At 39.3% G+C, this 19,729-nt stretch overlaps 1 protein-coding gene across 1 annotated transcript in view; it reads right to left on the bottom strand.

The window, feature by feature from the left end:
* LOC122081844 (vacuolar protein sorting-associated protein 26A-like) overlaps positions 1-19,729 on the bottom strand; it is a 43,277-nt gene extending 23,548 nt beyond the window's left edge. The window contains exons 1-7 of the mRNA XM_042649194.1: positions 19,480-19,729; positions 17,548-17,598; positions 16,966-17,040; positions 13,268-13,342; positions 13,069-13,141; positions 9,319-9,363; positions 2,281-2,392 (exon numbers count right to left, since the gene is read on the bottom strand). Of these exons, the coding sequence (XP_042505128.1) occupies positions 2,281-2,392; positions 9,319-9,363; positions 13,069-13,141; positions 13,268-13,342; positions 16,966-17,040; positions 17,548-17,550 (383 nt within the window). The 5' untranslated portion in view covers positions 17,551-17,598; positions 19,480-19,729. The remainder of the gene's footprint in view (positions 1-2,280; positions 2,393-9,318; positions 9,364-13,068; positions 13,142-13,267; positions 13,343-16,965; positions 17,041-17,547; positions 17,599-19,479) is intronic.

Raw genomic sequence — 19,729 nt, 5'->3', positions numbered from 1 at the left:
TGAGTTTCCAACAAACAATAAAAGGCAGGTTTGATTTCTTTAATAAGAAGGCGGACAGCGGCTTGTTTAAGGCCCCTGAGATTCCACACCAGGCCTTGGGACATCAAGAACTCAGAGAGGAGGCAGTTCAAGCTCCGGAGAGAAGGAGCTGGCAGGGATAGCAGTGGGACAGGACCTCCTTCGCCTCTGGTAGGATCTGGGGGGAGAAGACAGCTAACGAGGCTGAAACGGCAGCAGGTTTAGAGGAGGGAGGCCGTTTGGGTTTCTTGGAAGTAACAAGGGCTTTCTTCAGACCAGGAATAGCTGGTGAAGAAGACGGTTTCAAAATGGACTGGTGGGAAAGGGTCACAGAGTCGGGTATAGGCGGAGAAGAGTGGTTCTGAGTGGCAATGCTGTTGGGCTCAGAAATGGGATCAAAAGCGGTGGAGTGGGATGAGATGTTCTGAGTGGCAATGGTGATGGGCTCAGAAAAGGGATCAAAAGAGGTGGAGTGGGATGAGATGTTGAGTGACGATGGTGATGGGCTCAGAAATGGGATAACAGGAGGTAAGTGATGTGGACCTAGATCATCAAACGAACATGGGCCAGAGGCAGAAGGGTCCAAGAGAGAGTGACGGTCAGGCAGAGATTAGTGGGGGTCATCAGACACGTGGCCCAGCTCTAGGGGCACTTGGCAGTAGATACAACAAAAGGGGGGATCTTTCCATTCGATTCACTTTCCACTAAGGGATGGGCGATGACACCAGAAGGAGCAGAAGACAGGAGATCCTCGTCAGGGTCATTAGAGGATGAGGAGTCGTCAGTGGACAAATCCGATGAGGAGTCGTCAGTGGACAAATCCAATGAGGAGTCTTCTTCATCAAAGGAGGAAGCTGCAGAGGAGCAATCGACAGTTGCAGGATCAGCCAGTCTCTCAATCGAGGGGACAGCGACAGGAACCGAGTAGATAGGGTCTGCACCATCTTCCATCTCAGACTCAAGGATCGAGAAGCGGTTATGACCTATGGCAAAGGGTCAACAATGACCGCTGGGTGCTGAGGAGCATCAGATTGTGAGGATCGAAGTCGATTCCAGCACTTGGAGTCTTCTGCCTCTAGCCAGAGAGGGCTGGAAAGGGCGACGATAAGTATCGGTCATGATGGAGTGATCTCGAAGATGGGAGAGGCCAGGAGGATGACTATATTTTCGTCCTCAGAAGCCGGTCTCAAAGGAATAGGGCGGCAGACTGAAGTATCATGCCCAAAAATGCAGCAATAGAGGCATTGGAGAGGACGCCAATCGTAACTGATGGGCTGCTGGAAGAGAAGGTCGTCTCCATCCTGAACATCGATAGAGGAAGGCAGAGCTACAGAGGCTGGAACTTCCACACAGATCCTGGCACATGAAAGTCTGTCTCTGCGATTAGTTCTAGCGTCAGTGCAAAGGGGCGTACCAAGGACTGATCCAATTCTACTGAAGCCTTTAGAGCACCAAAAATGGAGGGGGAGGCCAAGAAATGTGATCTAGAGAGGTATAGTAGAGTAATCTACTTGATTAAGCAGGAGTTGGCGGTTCTAGGGGCGAAGGAAAATGGGCTTTCTCCCAATTAACCAAGGGCCACCTTCCAGACAGCGAGCCCTATCACTCTCATCGGAGAATTTGAACAGGAAGAACCTATGGTCCATCAGATAAGTCTCGACAGTGCCAGCGGGTCTCCATTGTTTCATCAAGGACATCTTAACCAGGTGGAAAGGGGGTCTCTTCCCCAGGAAGTGGCCGATAAGGGACTTAGACCAGCAGGCAGCTTCAGAGTCAAGGGCACCGGCGGGACACTTGGCAATCAGCAAGTCCCCCACCCAGGTAGGAGAGATAAAATGGAGAGGCAGTCCGTTAGCAGGGAGGGAAACTGAATGTTTGAAGGGAGAGTTCCAGCCATTTCCCGGCGGGGGGAGGGGGCAAGGGAAGAGAGAAAGGAAGGGAGGGAGACAGAGGAGAGGGGGAAGGGGAGGGAAGCCTCCCAGCAAGGGGAGAAGCCATGGAGGCGACCTCAGGGGGGTAGCAAGGAGATCTTCCATAAAACAATGAGGCAAGGTGGCAGTGACATTATTATAGGAGCTTTATGTTAACAGAATTAACAACTCTAGATTATTAAAAGGAATTTAGGAAAGCAAAGAAGGATTTCAAGAATTTTATTAAATAATATAGGTTCACTAGAAAAAGACATTTCTTATGCAATTCTTAAGAATACACTATAGCATTGAGGAAAGAGCCAGTGTTAGATAATTCAGACAGATGTCCTACCTAAGTCTTACATTCACCCCATTATACGACTCGTACGGCATCTCAACAGTAGAAAATTCAAAAGGATATCTTTTCCTTTCATATATTTCGCCAGGCACATCAAGTTCACGTACTGCACAAGAGAATATCAAGTTTCAGGAGATATTTACAGCCCACTCAGACATTGGTAAAATAAACAAATGAAAACTAACATTACCCAAATAAGTCCTATTGAGAATGATGTTCAACATTTAAGGTCAGACAACAACTAAAATATGAGGAACATTTTCTTGGTCATAAGACTTTTTGCACATTTATTATTGTAAAGCATCATGTTGAACTCAAAAGCTTACCATTGAGTATTGATAAAGTCTTTTTTTTTTTTTTTTTTTTTTCATTTGGTAAGGAGTATTGATAAAGTCAGTCATACTTAAAAGGCACCTTAATGTTTTGCAAGGTTAATACATCCATTTGATTTGGACAGTATAAGAGACAATAGATATCGTTCGCCTGCTCCTTATTTGGGGTGACATAATCGATCTTGAACTTATTCCAAAAAAAAAAAAATGAATACTAGTCTTTAAAAAAAAATCATTTATCAAGGCTACTCATATAATTTTAATGGTGCACAGAACTATTGCCAATTTAAGAATTATCAAATTCACTGAATCTTGAGTATTAAATAATGCTTTTAGCAAATATACAACTTTAATTTCACAAGAATAAATGGTCCTCTACATCTAGATCCTACGACCAGATTTGGAAGTCTATTTCTTTTGAGGTCTCTAGCAAGTTGTCTTTGGTCTCCTCTCATAGTATAGTTGATTTTAATGGTGGACAGAACTGTTGCCAATTTAAGAATTATCAAATTCATTGAATCTTGAGTGATTAAATAATGCTTTTAGCAAATATACAACTTTAATCTAATAAGAATAAATGGACCTCTACATCTAGATCCTATGAGCAGATTTGGAAGTCTATTTCTTTTTAGGTCTCTAGCAAGTTATCTTTGGTCTCCTCTCGTAGTGTAGTTGATTCCCAAGGAACATGCTTATTATTGTTTCCTGGGGCTTGCCAATTTCCTTACTGCAGCACTCCATCACCTCTCTTTTATGGTTAGGTTTTGCTCTTCTTTGTAAATCTCTCATGTATTATCTTTCTTTTCCCCTACTTTAGGGTCCCCTTTTAACTATTTTTTCTTTTGGTAATGAATTATTTATTCACCCAAAAAAGAAAAAAGGAAAAAAAAAAAAAGAATAAATGAAAAATACACTCACGGACCTGAATGACACTCCACCTTGTCTCCGTAATTCAATCATAAGTTACAATAAGTAACAAGAGAGATGGGTCAATAGGGCTCTGTACTGTAACGATCTAAAAAATGGGTTCTGATGTTTTTTTATTTTTTTGAAACAGAAATAAGGTAAAACCTGTATGGAAAGCTCCGTTCAATTTCTTGTTTTTTTTAAATGAACCGGACACTTATGAGACTTTTGAATCCATTTTTTGGAGCATAAAATACTTGCTTTTCACTTTTAGAATTCATTCTGAGCAAAAGGCGCCGAAACAGGTATCACTTATAAGTTATGAGGGGTAATTTGGGAAATTACCCTCAAAACATAACCCTAACCCCATTTTCGTTGCAGGAGGCGAGAGGCGAGAAGGAGACGCGAGGCAAGAAGGAGGCGAGAGGCGAGCAGCTCTGCCATCTTCGATCTACCATCTTCAAGGTAAACGACTCTCTCTCTTTTTCTTTCTCGTTCTCTTTCTCTTTCTCTTTCTCTCACTCTCGTTCCCTTTCTTTCTTGATCTCTTCTCCCTCCTCCTCTGTGCCTTCATCTCTGAAAAAATATAAGCTTTTTCACTCTCTGTGGGCTACAAGGTAAGGCAACCAGGTGCAGAAATCCGAAGAGATCAACCTCCATGACTGCTGAATGTTTCGATTCCTTTTCGTTTTCACACCCCCTATCCTCTCTCTCTCTCTCTCTCTGCCGCAGTTCTGCTTATCTTGATATCTCCTCTGCTTCTCTGAGATGAGCGTAAGTCAGAAATAGAGGAGCAGAAGCCCTGGAGGTGGTCAGGTGTGAGTGAGACTCCTGAGTAGTACCTTGTCTCCTCTACAGATGGTTCACCAGCGCATACTTAATAATTGAAACAGCCCTCTTCAGATTCGAACCCCAACCATGTGTGTTATGTGCAGCAGTCAATAGAAAATCAATAAACAGAAGGGAGAGTCAGGACGTGTATGGATCAGATATACTAAGGAGACAATTATAATCTCAAGATGCTTTAATTCAATCAAATTTGATGGTGTCCTCATCTTATCACGATGTTATAAACTCTTTGTTATCTAGAAAGAGGTTTGTTCGGCATAACAAATTGCTGTTATCATATTTATGTGAGGTCAACCCAGGAAATTGTTTGTCCCCACAATGTTTTCCACCATCAATGGGGTAATACACTATTCCATTTAACACATCAATGGGACCTTTTGTATAGGAGGCAAAGGAGTCATAAGACCTCATAGAACTTCATTTCATGTTTCTTCTTTCTAATTTGTATACATTAATAAAGTTATTCATGTACATTTACCCCTCTTAGTGAGGTTGAAGTTTTGGAGCTCAGTTTTGCAGACCCATTTTTAGTCTGAGATCTGCCAACACATAGCTAATATGTGGTGGCCTTCTCTTACATAGGAGACAAGCTCGTCAAAATGTTAAACCCATCCAGTGCCTGTAGTATTTAATGTTTCACTCACTCATCATTTATATCTTGTTGAGCTAAGAACAAATAAGTTATGATAAGAAACGAAAATGGGTACTGGAAGGCAGAAGACATAGAGCAAACATCGGCGACCATATCGTTTAGATCTAAAATCATACCAGAGTTGTATGTATGAGATTCCTCATGTCTCCTCTTGTTTCTATATAAATTGGGTTCTAAACCATGGGAAACCCATCGCTCCGCGAGTTGGGTTTTAGAGAATTAGGAAGCTAGAGAAGAAGAAATCAGAAAGAAAGAAAGCAGGGATTTGGGAGATGGAATCATGTAGATTTTTGGCGAGACTTACCGGTAGTTCAATATTTTTGGCGAGACTTATTTTCTTTCAAAACAATTCCTTTTGTCAATATTATCTAGCATCTCTTACCTCAAACAGTGAGTTGTGTTATTCATCTTAATATGTTTCATAATGACATCTCTATACTTTATTTCTTCTACTTCTTCTTTTTCTTCTTTGTCTTGACTTTCTTTGAAGAACCTTCTAATTGGGGCTCAATCTTTCAGTCACTTCAGTAACTCTCTTAAGAACCCCCTATTTCATATTTGAAGTGAACACCATATTGTTGATATGGAGATATTCTTATTTGTCTCATTCAACTTAAGTTATTTGGGTAATAATGATTTTCATAACTTAGAATTTATTAAAAAAACCATTGACTATCCTTAGATTTTATTTAAAAATCACAACTTTGACACCCATGGTGAAGATGACACTTTATGTAAATATTGGTTTCTAACAGAAACGATTCTATTAAGTACGAACCATACATGTTTCTGTTTCTTTCAGGTTACAAAATGAATTTTTTTTTGCGATTACCATACAACATTTAAGATGCAGAATCACTCCAAAAAAATAGAAATGTAAAAAAGTGTGCTAGCCCCAAAATCATGTTAAAAAAACAGAATCGTTACAGTACAGAGCCTAGGTCCCTATACCCCCCCCTCCTCCAAGAAAAAAAAAGGGAGGGAAGCCTCTGAAAAGAATGCTGATTAGCAGTTTCTTTTCTTTTTTTTTTCCCTCCAAATAACTTAAGTTGTAGAATCAAAATAGGAGGCATGCAAGCAGAACAACATTTTCCCAGTTGCAGTGCTCTGGAACCTGTCAGTCCTCAACGTACTGAAGAACTTGATGACCAGGTCATGGTTAAACCTGTTAACAAACTGCTCAATTCTACAAGACTACAAGCAGGTCAATAGAATTTCTCAGAAAAGAGAAGTAACAAGTTTAACCCACCCCTTCTGCAGATCGGGTCACCAATCATAGCCTGATTCCAAGGAGGCCAGGGACATAATTCTTATCTGGGGTGAAACAAAAGAAATTTTCTGCATGCATAATATTCAGTTGTTTTACTACCACATTTTTTTAAAATATTAACTAGATCTTATCCATGCTTATGTCTTGCTTGGTGATGCAGGGGCATCCTCCAAGATTTCTTATATGCGAATTAGTTTGAGTAAGATTAGGTATTTATTATCTGGACTGACTTGAATCTATTTACTTCATTCAGTCGAGGGTGATTAGGAGTGTGAGCCTAGTTACAAAAGATCATATGGTATGGTGAATCATGGTTCGAAATTGAAATTTTGGAATTTCAATGTTTTTTTTTTTTTTTTTTTTTCTGCCGAAATGAAATAAGGCCCTAAATAACATTTGCAGAAAATTTCGATCGAAATTTCGGTATCGTTTCGGTATCTCGCCTATCTCGGTACATTCCATGTGTTATAAATACCATATCTCGGTCAAAATTTTGGTATTTCGGTATTTCGGTATTTCGGTATTTCGGTTGAAATTTCGACTGTCTCGGTGGTTTCAGTTCCATTTGCATATTTTGAAAGAAAAACACTCCAACATGCCTCTAATTAGCCACATCATCACACATTTTGACTTCCATTGGACTCCTACAAGATCTACACATTCAAAGCTTAGGAAAGGTAAAGTTCTTTCTCCAAAACTAGGTAAAATTTTCAGAACAGTTCGACGATTACTGCCAAACAAAGGTGCAACTCTAAAACAATGTCATGTCCTAATATTTTTGCATTTTTATGTTCTAAACATGTTTATTAATCTTAAAATAAGTTACCCACCAAGTTTCAGGTCAAAATATAGCTGTTTGACCACCAAAACAGTCAACCGAAAAAAAAAAAATACACCATTTCGGCCGAAATTTCGCCGAAACGAAACAAAACTTTAGTTTCTGAACCCACTGAAACACCGAAACGAAACGAAACGAAACGAAATGAAATTTCGAACCTTGATAGTGATACAAATACATAGAAGTAACAACACAATCAGCCCTCTATACAAGGACCAACCCAATACACATGAAAGTAACCCTGATCAGAGAATCAGCCAAAGAACCCCCCACCAATCCAAAGGAGAACTCTCACAGACCACTCAAAATGGAATAGAATTACCAAAACAAATCCGAGGTCTAACAATCCCTTGCTTAGCTTACTCATCTGCAACCTCATTAGCCCTTCTAGGCTGCCAGGAGAATTGTATACTGATCTGAGTAGTTAGCTGATGAATAGGGCTTATTAAATGAGCATAATCTCAAGGTTCACTCCACTCATCTTCCATCCATTACATAACATTTGAAGAATCCCTTTCTACTATAGCTTGAGACCACCTTTGCCCAATAATAGATCTATACCAGTCTACTCTTACGAGACATAACCTCCAATCTAGTTGAGTCTTCTTTCCCTATAGGCCTTGAGAATTCATCAACCACGCCTCCATCTGATAGTCTAACTACTCCCCCTATACCTGAAGGTCCAGGTTTCCCTAGAGAACAATCATCTATATTAGCTTGGGTGCTCCATCAGTTGTTACTTCATTCAATTCAAGTCTAAAATTTGATAAATGGCTAATCCATCAGGTGTGCAACTTATCCAATGGTCACTTGGCCAAAACCAACTGTCCACATGGCTTAAAAAAAGGGGGGACCATCACTGGGTAAATGATTATAACCACAGGATGCCTTACTCACCATATTCAACCATGTATACAAACCAAAGCAAGACATTAAAAATGATAATAAGTTAATAACAACATCAAAGAACTAAAAATAGAATGCAAATAAAAGAATGCAACCCCAGGGTTCCAAAACTCTGCTTTTGGGTCACTATGGGCCCACTAAAATAAGAAAATTCAATTACATAAATAGTTGCAATTTTGAAAACTTTTGGACAGTTTAGGACCACTATGGGCAAGAAAAAAGGATCAGGGACATTAAAGTAATTAAAATTAAAGAGATGGATGAAATTTGAATTTTAGGGATGAATGGGGTTAAACAGGATGTTAAAGGAAGGCAGTAATAGGACAAAGCAACATTCAGAAAAGGAGGGGTTAATGTGTATTTTATGATGACATAGTCCTTAGTTGCAATTTAAGGGAGTACGTCATCCCCTACCTCACGATTCCAACATAACCAGCGGAACCAAACTTGGTTTCAGGTAATGAAGCTCCCTCAGTTTAAACCCAAACAACCTGAAATTTCAGGACAAAATTCCCTACTCCCACACCTCTTAGGAATAGTCGATAACAAACCTATAAACCAAGTATTTAAATAATGACAAATAATACATTCAGCAAGTAAGATTGGATGGATAGTATTGTAAAAGATCAGTGATCAGGCTCAGAAGTCACCCGCAATTTGATAATTCATCACCAGAATCTATGGCTAGAGCTGACTCTGGTTAGAGGACTTGCAAAACAAGTTTCAGATCAAACTGGAATGGGACAAAGGACCTGTTGCTCTTTCTTCTCAGGCCAGCAGTACCACTAACAGGGGTAACCAGTATAATGTGATTGGAAAACCAACAATAAACCGGGAAAGTACTGGAAGAAGAAAGAGGATATGGGAGGAGTAAGGAGAGATCACACATTGGAAAACCTGAACTCAGATCTGGATCGAAAAGGGGAGGAAAAGAAGAGTAGCAGTCGAACCAAACTCCAACTCTCACAGCAGCCAGCATAAACTCAAACAGATTCTTTCAATTCCAATCTCCCATCTCCATCAGTGCTTACACATACAAGGGAAAGAAAACAAAGTCCTATTTGCACTCAAAAGAGGAAGAAGAGTTTGACACAAACTCAACTTCACAGTTTTTCAACAGAATTAAAATACTAATTATAAACTTACAAAAATAGCCCAACAAACTAAAAAAACTCCTATTTTCCACTACTCGACATAATTGCATCAAAAAACAAATACAAGTAAATTGAATGTATTGTTTCACAAGGGCGCACTAAGATATCTCTGTCAAGATACTCACCAAGGGATGTGAAGTCATAAAAGTTGCCTCGGTCAAAATATAGCTCTGCAAAAAGAGAAATTTTGGTGATATCTCACAACATAATCATAATGAAATAAAGATATAAAATCAAAATCCAAGAAAAAATGATAAAATTTCTCCCTCTTTTATATTCAATAACCAAACATGTCCACTGACTCATCCTAGTTTTCACTCAAAAAGTTAGGAAATCAAAATTCCTACAACTATTGTGCAATGAACAACTAAGACACCTATAAAACCTTCCCATTATCTGCTTCCCAAACACCCAGGCAGATAAGGAAGATTTCAGCAGGACTGCTCTTCCTGGTCCTTCCATTCCAATTGAGCCACTGATCATGAATAAAGCATCTCTCCGTTCTCTCACAAAGACTGCAATTCTTAAAACACCATCCTCTTATCCCTTCTCACCACGACACTACCACTCTCCACAACTACATCCCTATTAGCATGATCTACATCAACACTAACATCGACCATTTAATCCTCTCTTCTCTGCAACTATTGGTTCCGCACTCATTCTTCAGTTATATTTTCATCCTATGTCCTCCTTAAGTCCCATCCTTGATTGTTTCCACCAAGTATCCCTCAACCGCACACCCAAAAACAAATAAAATTCCTTAAAAGGATCCTCCTCTTTATAACACTGTATACTATTCTGATTTCCAAACATAACTGTAGAGGCTTTGGCACAATCTCAGGCAAGGGCCTTCCCTTTCCTCTCTGAACTTCACTCTTAGCTGTTTTCTCTTCCACTAGAACCCTGCCATATACTTTTTCTATCATAACAAATATTTTCAGTTTAAGTTGTTCCAAAAATTCAAATGGTTCTTGCTGATGGCATAATTAACTTTTAAGTGTATCAACTTGACCATGTTAGCATACTCTATAATATTGATGTGAGTTTGCAAAATAATTCCATGTACACCAAAACCTTTTAGGGTTCTCACCAGTATTTCACAGAACAGCAGAAACGCTTTTGACACCATCTGGGATATATTAAACACCATGCATTCTGGCTGGTCATTCCCCCAAAATTATTTGTGCATCCTTGATGCTGATGTAGATCAAAGCATGGAGGACCAGAATATTCAAAAAAAAAAAAAACTGTTCACATGAATAGTACCACGAGTCACTGTTCAAATGAACATGAACAGAAGGAAATATTTATGGAATATGGACAGCTGTTTAGTCTTGGACAACTGATGCAGCAATGAAAACATATCAAAGGAAGAAGAGGGCTGTCGGGTAGGGGTTCTACAGGCAGCCCACGATTTTTGTATGGGGAGTTATTTTATTATGTTGGTTTGGTTTATTAATTGGTTCAGTTTTGATTATCCAGATGGTCTAATTTAAGTCATAATTTGTCTTACAAGTTAAGTTAGTTGTTTTTTTAAGAGCTAACAAGTTTCCTTTTGCTTAGTTTCTATTTTCAGCTTTAGAAAGTACTGTTTACGAGTTTATTTGTGGTTTCCTTTTAGGGAACCTGTTACTATGTAATCCCCCTGATGTAGATAAGTCACTTGGGCTTATTTTATTGCAAATAAGCCTTGGGTTGTGTTATGTATGTGTTGGGCCTTTGATCCCATGGGTTTTCTTTGAAATGGGCCACTTTAATGGGCCTAAAATATGGGTAGAAGGTAGAAAAACAGGATTTAATTCATTAGTTTAGTTAGTTGCTATTTAATTCAATAAAGGCCCATTAGGCCAGTGGTCGGTTGTAAAGTCCTATATGGAATATTAATTAGTTAGTCCTACTCCATGTTGGAGTCATAAAGTTAAGTCCTGGTCCTATTTTGAATTCCTAGTTGTAGTAGGAGTGTCTAGTCCTATTGGGAAACTAGCTCCTACTTGTAGTAGGAGTGTCTAGTCCTATTGGGAAACTACCTCCTAGTAGTAGTTTGATTGCTATTCTGCCCTCTATAAATAGAGAAGCCTATGTGATTATAATTATAGATTTGAATGAATGAATTATTGAGTGATTACTCTTTAGCTAAAAAAACTGTTATTGAGAGGTGAGATGCCTAAACCTTTAAGGGGTGTGATACCCAAAACCTGAGGGGTGAAATGCCCATTTCCTTTATTCTCTTTCACCCTTCTTAACCTCCATCAATTCTTCTTTTTCTATTTTTATTTTCTGTTTATTGTTATTAGAAGTTCAGACCTCTTAAAGCATACAAAATCAGAATCAGCCAGCCAAAGAGTTCTTGTTCTTGAAGCCAATCGACCCTCATTGCTGCCCAAGTTTGAGATCTGATCTGCAGATCCTTTGGAGGACTGGGTCTATACTCTAAGAAGATCAATCGATCCTCTCTTGAAGGTTATCTGAAGAAGGCAAGTTGTTGTTCCTGCAGAATTCTTCACATTCTCTCCTAGGTCTGAAAATCAAGAAAGCGCATAACTCCATAACCAGCCGTCAGAAGCCCTTCATATTTGGGGGTTTTTTACCCTCCTTAAGGACTATCTACACCCAAAAGTTCAGCTCAATCGGACTCCCACAGACCTGGCCGCACCTTTCTCTCTCCAGCTGTATAGAAGGTCTTTCTCTCTCCTATCAGGTTGGGTTTTGGGCTCGTTTTGCTCCTATATGGATATTGTATCCTTGGGGGTTTATTTGATGGTATTATTTCTTTGTTTCTTGCTCCTATTTGTATTGTTTGGGGTTATAAACTGCAGAGTTAGTTACTTGTAATATACTCCTGCATTACCCTCCCCCAATTAGTCATTATAAATAAAGAGGAGGCTCCTAAAGCTCCAACGATTTACAGAAAAAACTTACTACTGCTGCTACTTCTCTTGCTGAGAACTTGTTTTGTGTTTGATTGAAGTGGATGGACTGGAGTATGACCCGGTGACTCTTCACAGTGTGAAGCCCAAGAGGCTCTTCTTCTTGCAAGCATCCAAGGTATTACAAATCTGTCCAAGTCCTACACGTATTAGAAACAAACCCACTCTCAGTTCTGCCCAGAATTAGAAGGTGCTGTGAGATATCCCCTTTTGTTTTGTTTGCCGTTGTTCCATATGGAACCCTTTTTGTAGGCTTCTCCTATTGGCCGGCTAGCCTTTCTTGTAAGGCCCCGGCCTAGTTTTCTCTCCCCCCCCCCTTTTTTCCTTCCTTGTTTATTCTTTCTCTCCTTTGGTAATGAATTTATTTGTCCATCCAAAAAAAAAAAACATTGAATTGGGTCAACAGGAGAAAGTCTGAAATCCCTCAGTCAGTCTTCTCTCCGTATCTACTGTGGGGGTTTAAATCACTACTATAAAACAAATTAAACCTTAAAGTTTCTTTCCCTAACTCCACCTTTGTTGAGCAATCCCACCCCTGAAACCAATCAGAACCTGCAACTACCACTGACTCCAAGTTTCAGAAATCTGTAATCCAACTACCAAATGATTTCTAGAACTGTACAGGTTGGGACTGATCCAGCAGGCCTAGGCGACAACAGCTATGGAGTTTCAGAGCTGTTTGAGACAGATTCCATGTACTGTAGTTATTCCTTTGGTTCCAAGGTTGAAGAAAGCTTTATAGTTGGATTTTAAAGCATTTATATTGTATTTTCCATTAATAACCCCTCCCTATTGTCTTAATCCCCTTTATGTCATAGCGATATTTCCCTCTTCACACCCTTCAACTTATCTTCAAAGACCTTATATTCAAATACCACTTTGAAGTTCAGAATCAACAAACAAACTACACCTAGAATAAGAAAACTTGAAGAAAAGAACGCACACCTATCTGACCAAGGAGTTCAATCTTCACACCATTGTGTTCAACCTTCTTCCCTTGAATCGGTTCTAGAGAAACCTGAAAATGATATCACATAACAATCATCGTTCCTTGGCATTACAGTTGTTATCCTGGACATTAAATTAAAATTTCCAAATACCAGCAATACCATAAAAAGAGAACATTGATTAAAAGTCATAATACCTCCCCAACAATGTTCTCTTGGCTCTGGAAAAGGGGAACCATTACGGTTTGACTATTTTCCTTCTTTAATGGAACCTGTGAAAAATATAAAATAATAGATGAGGGGGCAGATATTGATTAACATGTCGGGGCAAACACCATTATTGTCCATGCTTATTTATACTAAAGCTAATAAAAAAGATAGGACTGTGGCCAATAATGCAGCATCAATTGAAATAAGAATTTTTTTTTTTTTTTATATAACAATCTGTTTAAATAGAGATTTAATATCAAGACATAAAAATAAGCCGCCCCTTCTGTTTTAGTGCTCTATCCTTCCAATACAGGAGGCACTCTGATGTAGAACAGAAAGGTCTATCTCTACAAGTTGCAAACCCATGAGGGAGACATGAAAAGCCAGTGTTCAAACTATATTACTTCATGACCTCAACAAGAGACCACAGCAGCAGCACATCTTGTGTTCTCCCATCAATTTGACCGATTCCAGCAAATGACCACAATGGGAAACCCCAGCAGGTGCTGGATGGTAGCTATCTGTGAGTAGAACAGCAAGGGGAGGGACATATGGCCTGGAACCAATCCCTGTAGAGCAAATTGAAAAGTATGTCTGCAAAGATGGCAGCTGCAGAAGCCCAATGTGCCACCTTTAAACTAAAGCACTGAATAACAATGCACTGGCAAATAACCAGCAGCAAGATCTTCACAAGAATAAACATCTCGGTGAGAAAGGAGCCAACACCAGTACCACATCAAAGCCACCATATCCTTTATGGTTTGGGAATACCAAGTCCACCTTAAACCCCTTAAGGAAGTGGCTCCAAATGTCTTCCACAAAGGTAAAAGATAGGAACAGATGATTGACAGACTGAGCCGCCTTCCATAAAAGGCAAACATAGAGAAAGAGACTCCTCCCAAGCCTCTCCAGTCACTACAGACACAGATCAGCAGTAAGAACCCTTTGTAGCTAACTCCCATCCCAAGGCTTTGCAATTTGATGGAGGGTTCCAAATATCCATAAAAGGAAATGCACCTTCAAGGATGACCTGGATCCTCTAATAGTAATATAGAGACCACAACGCCTTAAAAAGAGATTTAAAGTGAACAATCCATTTGATGTAAGGCTAAATTCTTTTGTCCCAGCTCTCACTAGTAAGAAACATCTCCTAAGGGAACTCCCAGAAGGCAAATGTGAATCTGACCCAGATAGACCATGAAAAGTTCCAATAAGCAAGTTCCCAAGTGATTGTTACTCATGATGGAATTTTCAATGACACCCGTCCTCTCTGCTTTTTAATATCCATCATGACCTCTTCTCTCCTCCATTCCTCCTCGTCAAATTCAAATAATTGTATCTTTGTATTTCTTATTTTATCCTGGGAAAATAGGAGGTGAAGTCTGGTAGTTAACTTCTTAAAATCTGACCATTAGACTTGAGATCAGATTTGATCCAAATCTAGCCATAATTTGCAGATTGATCCATTCAATCTGCATCATGAACCCACCCAACTAAACTGTCAAAGATGAACCATACAAAGTCCACAACCCTTGTGAACATTACCAGCCTTCAGGACCCTTGTTGATTTTATAAAAAAAATGCCAATGAGGACAAAAATGGCCCAATATATCACTGACTCTGAAAAATACAAAACAATAGTCCTGACACTTCTAAAATTTCAAAGGTGGTTCTCCATTCATGCACAGTTCTTATACAACCCCTCTAAGTCCTGAGAAGACAACAATCCACCAGTATATATGCTCCTAATTCTCTTGGGGAAAAGGGGGGGGGGGGGGGAGAATCCATGAGTCAGGACTATGCTTGAAGGTGAACTAAAACTTTAATTTAGTAGGATGCTTATGTGATACACTTCGAGCCAACCACTGAAGGCGCTAATTTTTTTTTCTCCACCTATGATTTTTTTCAATAACAGATAAAGGAACGTATGATGTAGATAGCAGGAACAAGGCTCCAAAACCAGACCAGACCAGTTGCGGGATGCAACTGCTGTGGGAGGCAACAGAAAATAAGAAAGAAGAAAAGAAGGGTTGAGAAGGGGGAAGAACAAGGGATAGGTTTTGGGCATCTCACCCCTCAGGTTTAGGCATCTCATCTAGGGCCTCTCACCCAACTGCATCTCACAGCAAAACAGCATCAGCCATCTTTTCATAAACAAATCTTCATTAACTTAAAATTGATTACAGCAGCTCCTCTTAAAGGAGTGAAGCTTACAAATTAGAAGGTAACCAAAAAGGAAACTAACTAAACTAAACTAAATAGGAAATTCAAATAAGAGATATGGACCCAAATTACTGTTCATATGAACATTATTTTCTGACTTACTTTGTCCTCTTCTTCAAGCTTTGATCTGCATCAATAATTCATTGCCAGCCCCCTCTTGATGGAGTCCCAAGCTATATGAATGGTTGTTCTCTAGGGAATCCCAGAAAGGGCAGACTTCAGCACAGCAGTAAGGTTGCTACATTGCGACCTAGTGGTCGCAGGTTCAAGTCACGAAAGGCTATGTACATTATGACCCTCCCCAGACCCCGCAATGGCAGGACCCTCGTGCACTGGGTATGCCCTTTTTTGTTCTCTAGTGAAACTTGGACCTTCAAGAATAGGGGGAGTGGTTAGACTATTGGATGGAAGTGTGGTTGATGTATTCTCAAGGCCCATAGGGAAGGAGACTCAACTAGGTTGGAGTTGATGGCTCTAAGACTGGATAGATCTACTAGTAGGCAAAGGTGGTCCCAAGCTATACTAGAAGGGGATTCTTCAAATGTTATGAAATGGATGACAGATGAGTGGATTGAACCTTGGCATTATGCACACTTAATAAGGCCTATCCGTCAGCTAACTACTCAAATCAATATACAATTCTCACGGCAACCTAGAAGTAGTAATGAGGTTGCAGATGAGTTAAACAAGGTATTGTTAGACCTCGCATTTGTTTTGGGAATTCTATTCCGCCGTGATTGGACTGTGATAGTTGTCCTTTGGTTTGGTTGGGGTTCTTTGGCTGATTTTCTGATCAGGGTTACTTTTATGTGTATTGCGTTAAGTCCGCAGAGGGCTGGTTGTGTTGTTGTTGTACTTTTATGCATTTGCATCGCTATGTACTTCAATGATCGTTTTTATCAATAAAAAATGTTGTTATTTATATATAAAAAAAAGAGGTTTCTAGGTCATCTCGCTTAGGAATAAGAATGGTTATACTTCTTTACTTACTGTATGTAAGAGGTCGAAATGGTAATTTTGACATTTTGAGAAATTATTTTATTTTGTGATGTGGGGTTTTACAACACTTGCGGCAATTTTGTTTGAGGAGAAAAAAAAAAAAGACTAGAAAATCCAAACAGTAGAGAAAATTTAATCTCTCCAAAGTCCCATTCATGATCCACAAGGTTTTACAAATACGGACATAATGTCACCAAGAACTCTCCCTTCCTTCAGTACTCTCTCCAATCCATACATGTAATCGGCAGAATTAAAGCCAGGAATTCCGGAATTCTACTCTACAACCTAAAATGTTTAATGAATCACTTGTCATAAATATATAAAAAAAAAAATTTAGATTGCAGATACATAATGAGTGATTCATGTTTTCATCAAGTACGGAATCATATTATCTTCAAAAGACCACAAAAGCTTCCTTAAAGCAGAAGATGAAAATGCTGCTAAGGATGATGTTAAACAGCACCTGCTTGCGAGTTCTTCCATCAGCAAATGTGATAGAAATATTACATGGTGGCTTGAAGGCTCCAACAAGAAAATTCTGAAATAAAAAATTAAGTATATCATAACATTATAACATAACTCCCATCCAAGAAACTTTCACTATTCTGGTCAGAATACAAAAACGGTGATTTTATAACGACAAAAGAATACAGGTCTGGCAGTACAGATGTAGGATGCAGTTCCAGCACCCCTATTTTGCCCCCATGGCATGTAAAGAGGGCATCATGTGAAAAATTTGGGGCACTAATTCAATCATACAGCCCACTTGTATTGCACAGTTCCCCTTTTCAAAGGATAAGAACTGCTTATTATACTTTCCCACCAATTTCTGTGCTCTTTTTTTACATATGAAAGAGTCAGATTGGTCTCAAACTGTGCATGTAAGTAGGGGAGGGCAGGGCCTATCTATCAATAAAATTTGGCCCCACTTGACCTGTTATATGGAACATAATGCCACTCATATATTGCATGGGGGCACAATCCCACTTGACCTGCATCTGCCACTGATTTTATGATGATTTTACTAATCTTAATAAGAACTCACCATGACTTTAGTATCAAATCTTAAATTGAATCCTTGTGACACATTAAATACCTACAATTACAAACACAAATAAAATATCAACTTCAAGACACATTAATGTCCCAGATCAGTAGATCAGATGTTCAGAACAAAGCTCTCAACAAGAATGAATAATGTTCTTACCAAAAAAATAAAAAAGAAAAACAAGAATGAATAATGTGGCAGTTATAATAGATCAGTAATTCCATGAGAATATCAACACCAGAGTATTAGCCAAAAAAAATTCCAAGACTTACTGACTGGAATCATGGACAAACTTTTAAAATTTATTGAACTATAGTAGATGGCACCTTAATTCAAAGGCCAATTCTTCATCACAAGGTTATCAAGGCGTAAGGCAAACTAAGGCAATGGAGAATGGTAAAAAATCAAAGGCGACACCAACCAAGGCGCCAGTCCAGGCTGAGCCGCCTGGATGCCTGGCAACGCCTTGATAACTATGCTTCATCAAACCAAAAAATAAAATAAAAAATCAAAGACTAATTTTCTGGTTTGCCAAAAATGTGTCAGTGCGGCAAGGATGGTCGACAGGGTGTCCTTTGAGTCGCTTTTGTTACATTACTTTTTATAGTCTAAGTGCTGAAACTGTCTCAGTAGCCTCCATACCTCAGTAACATGGCAAACTCTATTTATCTTTTAACTTACCACATGAACAAAATATATGGTGAGTGACTGTGAGCGAGACACAGCCTAGTTAAGCAGCATAGACCCGCCCAGTTAAACATGACTGCAGACTGATGGGATTAAATAGATTACTGGGTCACAGATTTTGTACGTCAAACTCTGTTGGTTTTTTACATAGATCTTTCTTGTCTTTGTTTCCATTCATCTCCCAGGTTCTTTTATTGATACGACCTAGCTAATTTTTTTCTCTTCAGGGTATTTGAACACAAAGACCACACATCATCCACATACCCATACTGTAAAAAAAAAAAAAAAAGTTACAAAATCAATGGAACAAACAGCTTCATTCCCTTCACATACAATATTCACTATGATCTCAGGATTCACAGGAGCACACACACACACACACTTCGAGATCACATAGAATGCCAAATCTGATCTCAGAATTCTAAAGAAAAGTCTTCAACACTGTGCTTGATGCATCACACACAAAGCCTGGCATTTGTCTCATAATTGAAAGTTTCTCAGATGCTAGCTGATCCAGTGTCTACCGAGTCTCTACTGAAATGAAAAAATTAGTGCCCCGTTTGTTTAGAGGGGTTTATGGGGTGGGAGAATTGTCCACTTCTCCATAAAATACCAAAAGAGGTTCTTGTTTGGTTTGGGGTGGGACTATATTTCTCCCACCCCACCACTCAACAGAGTCCCACCTAAAACTTTGCGGGGAAGGAAGGGAAAACAATATGACTCAATAGTTTTTCTGGACGAAACCTTAGCGCCCCCTCTCTCTCGCTCGCTGTATACCTCAGTCGATGAGGAAGAGTTTTGTTCTTTATCAGTCTTCCTGAAATAGCGAAGCCTCCACTTCTGGATTCACCTGTCGTGAGATTTCTCGTCACTCTGGTGACGATGATGCTGCGATGCTGCTCAATTCCTTCTCATCGAGCGCGGAAGATGAAGATGCGCACTAACACAATTCTAAGAAAGACTGATGATCACTGTGTAATTTGAGAAGATCCAGTTTTTCTTATCCATTAAAGGACAGTTTCTCAAGAAGATTGAAACATAAAGAAACTTGAGGAGATACAGAATTTTCATCGATGATGCTCAAAACATTTTGGGAAGATAAAGAGTTTAATCTAAAAACAGCCCAATCCACGTTTTCCTCTAATCTAAGGATCACAGTGGAAATTTTCCGTATAATAGTATCAAATTTCTACAAGAAAAATTCAATAGCAGCAATAATGAATAAAAATCGAATCCAAAAACCTTGTTGCTGTCTTCGCCGTTTGATTCTTTCGATTCGATTTTTCGCTTCACAACCTTCTGCTCTTTGATTTTTTCCTTCCAAATTGATCCCCGCCTTCACAATCTACTGTTCTTTCATCGAAGCCATAATCTGAATTCGAGCGGAAGAGTGTTGCAGCAGCGGGTCTGTGGAGTTTGTGTCCGGGTGTCCTCTTCGTCAAGTTGCCTATGGGGAGGAGAGGGGTTGAAATTGACAAACAAGTGTGGCACA

The sequence above is a fragment of the Macadamia integrifolia genome, chromosome 6 (genome assembly GCF_013358625.1).
Source record: "Macadamia integrifolia cultivar HAES 741 chromosome 6, SCU_Mint_v3, whole genome shotgun sequence".
Classification (NCBI taxonomy): domain Eukaryota; kingdom Viridiplantae; phylum Streptophyta; class Magnoliopsida; order Proteales; family Proteaceae; genus Macadamia; species Macadamia integrifolia.
Note: the sequence above shows the minus strand (reverse complement) of the source record. Positions and strands in the feature narration are given on the sequence as shown.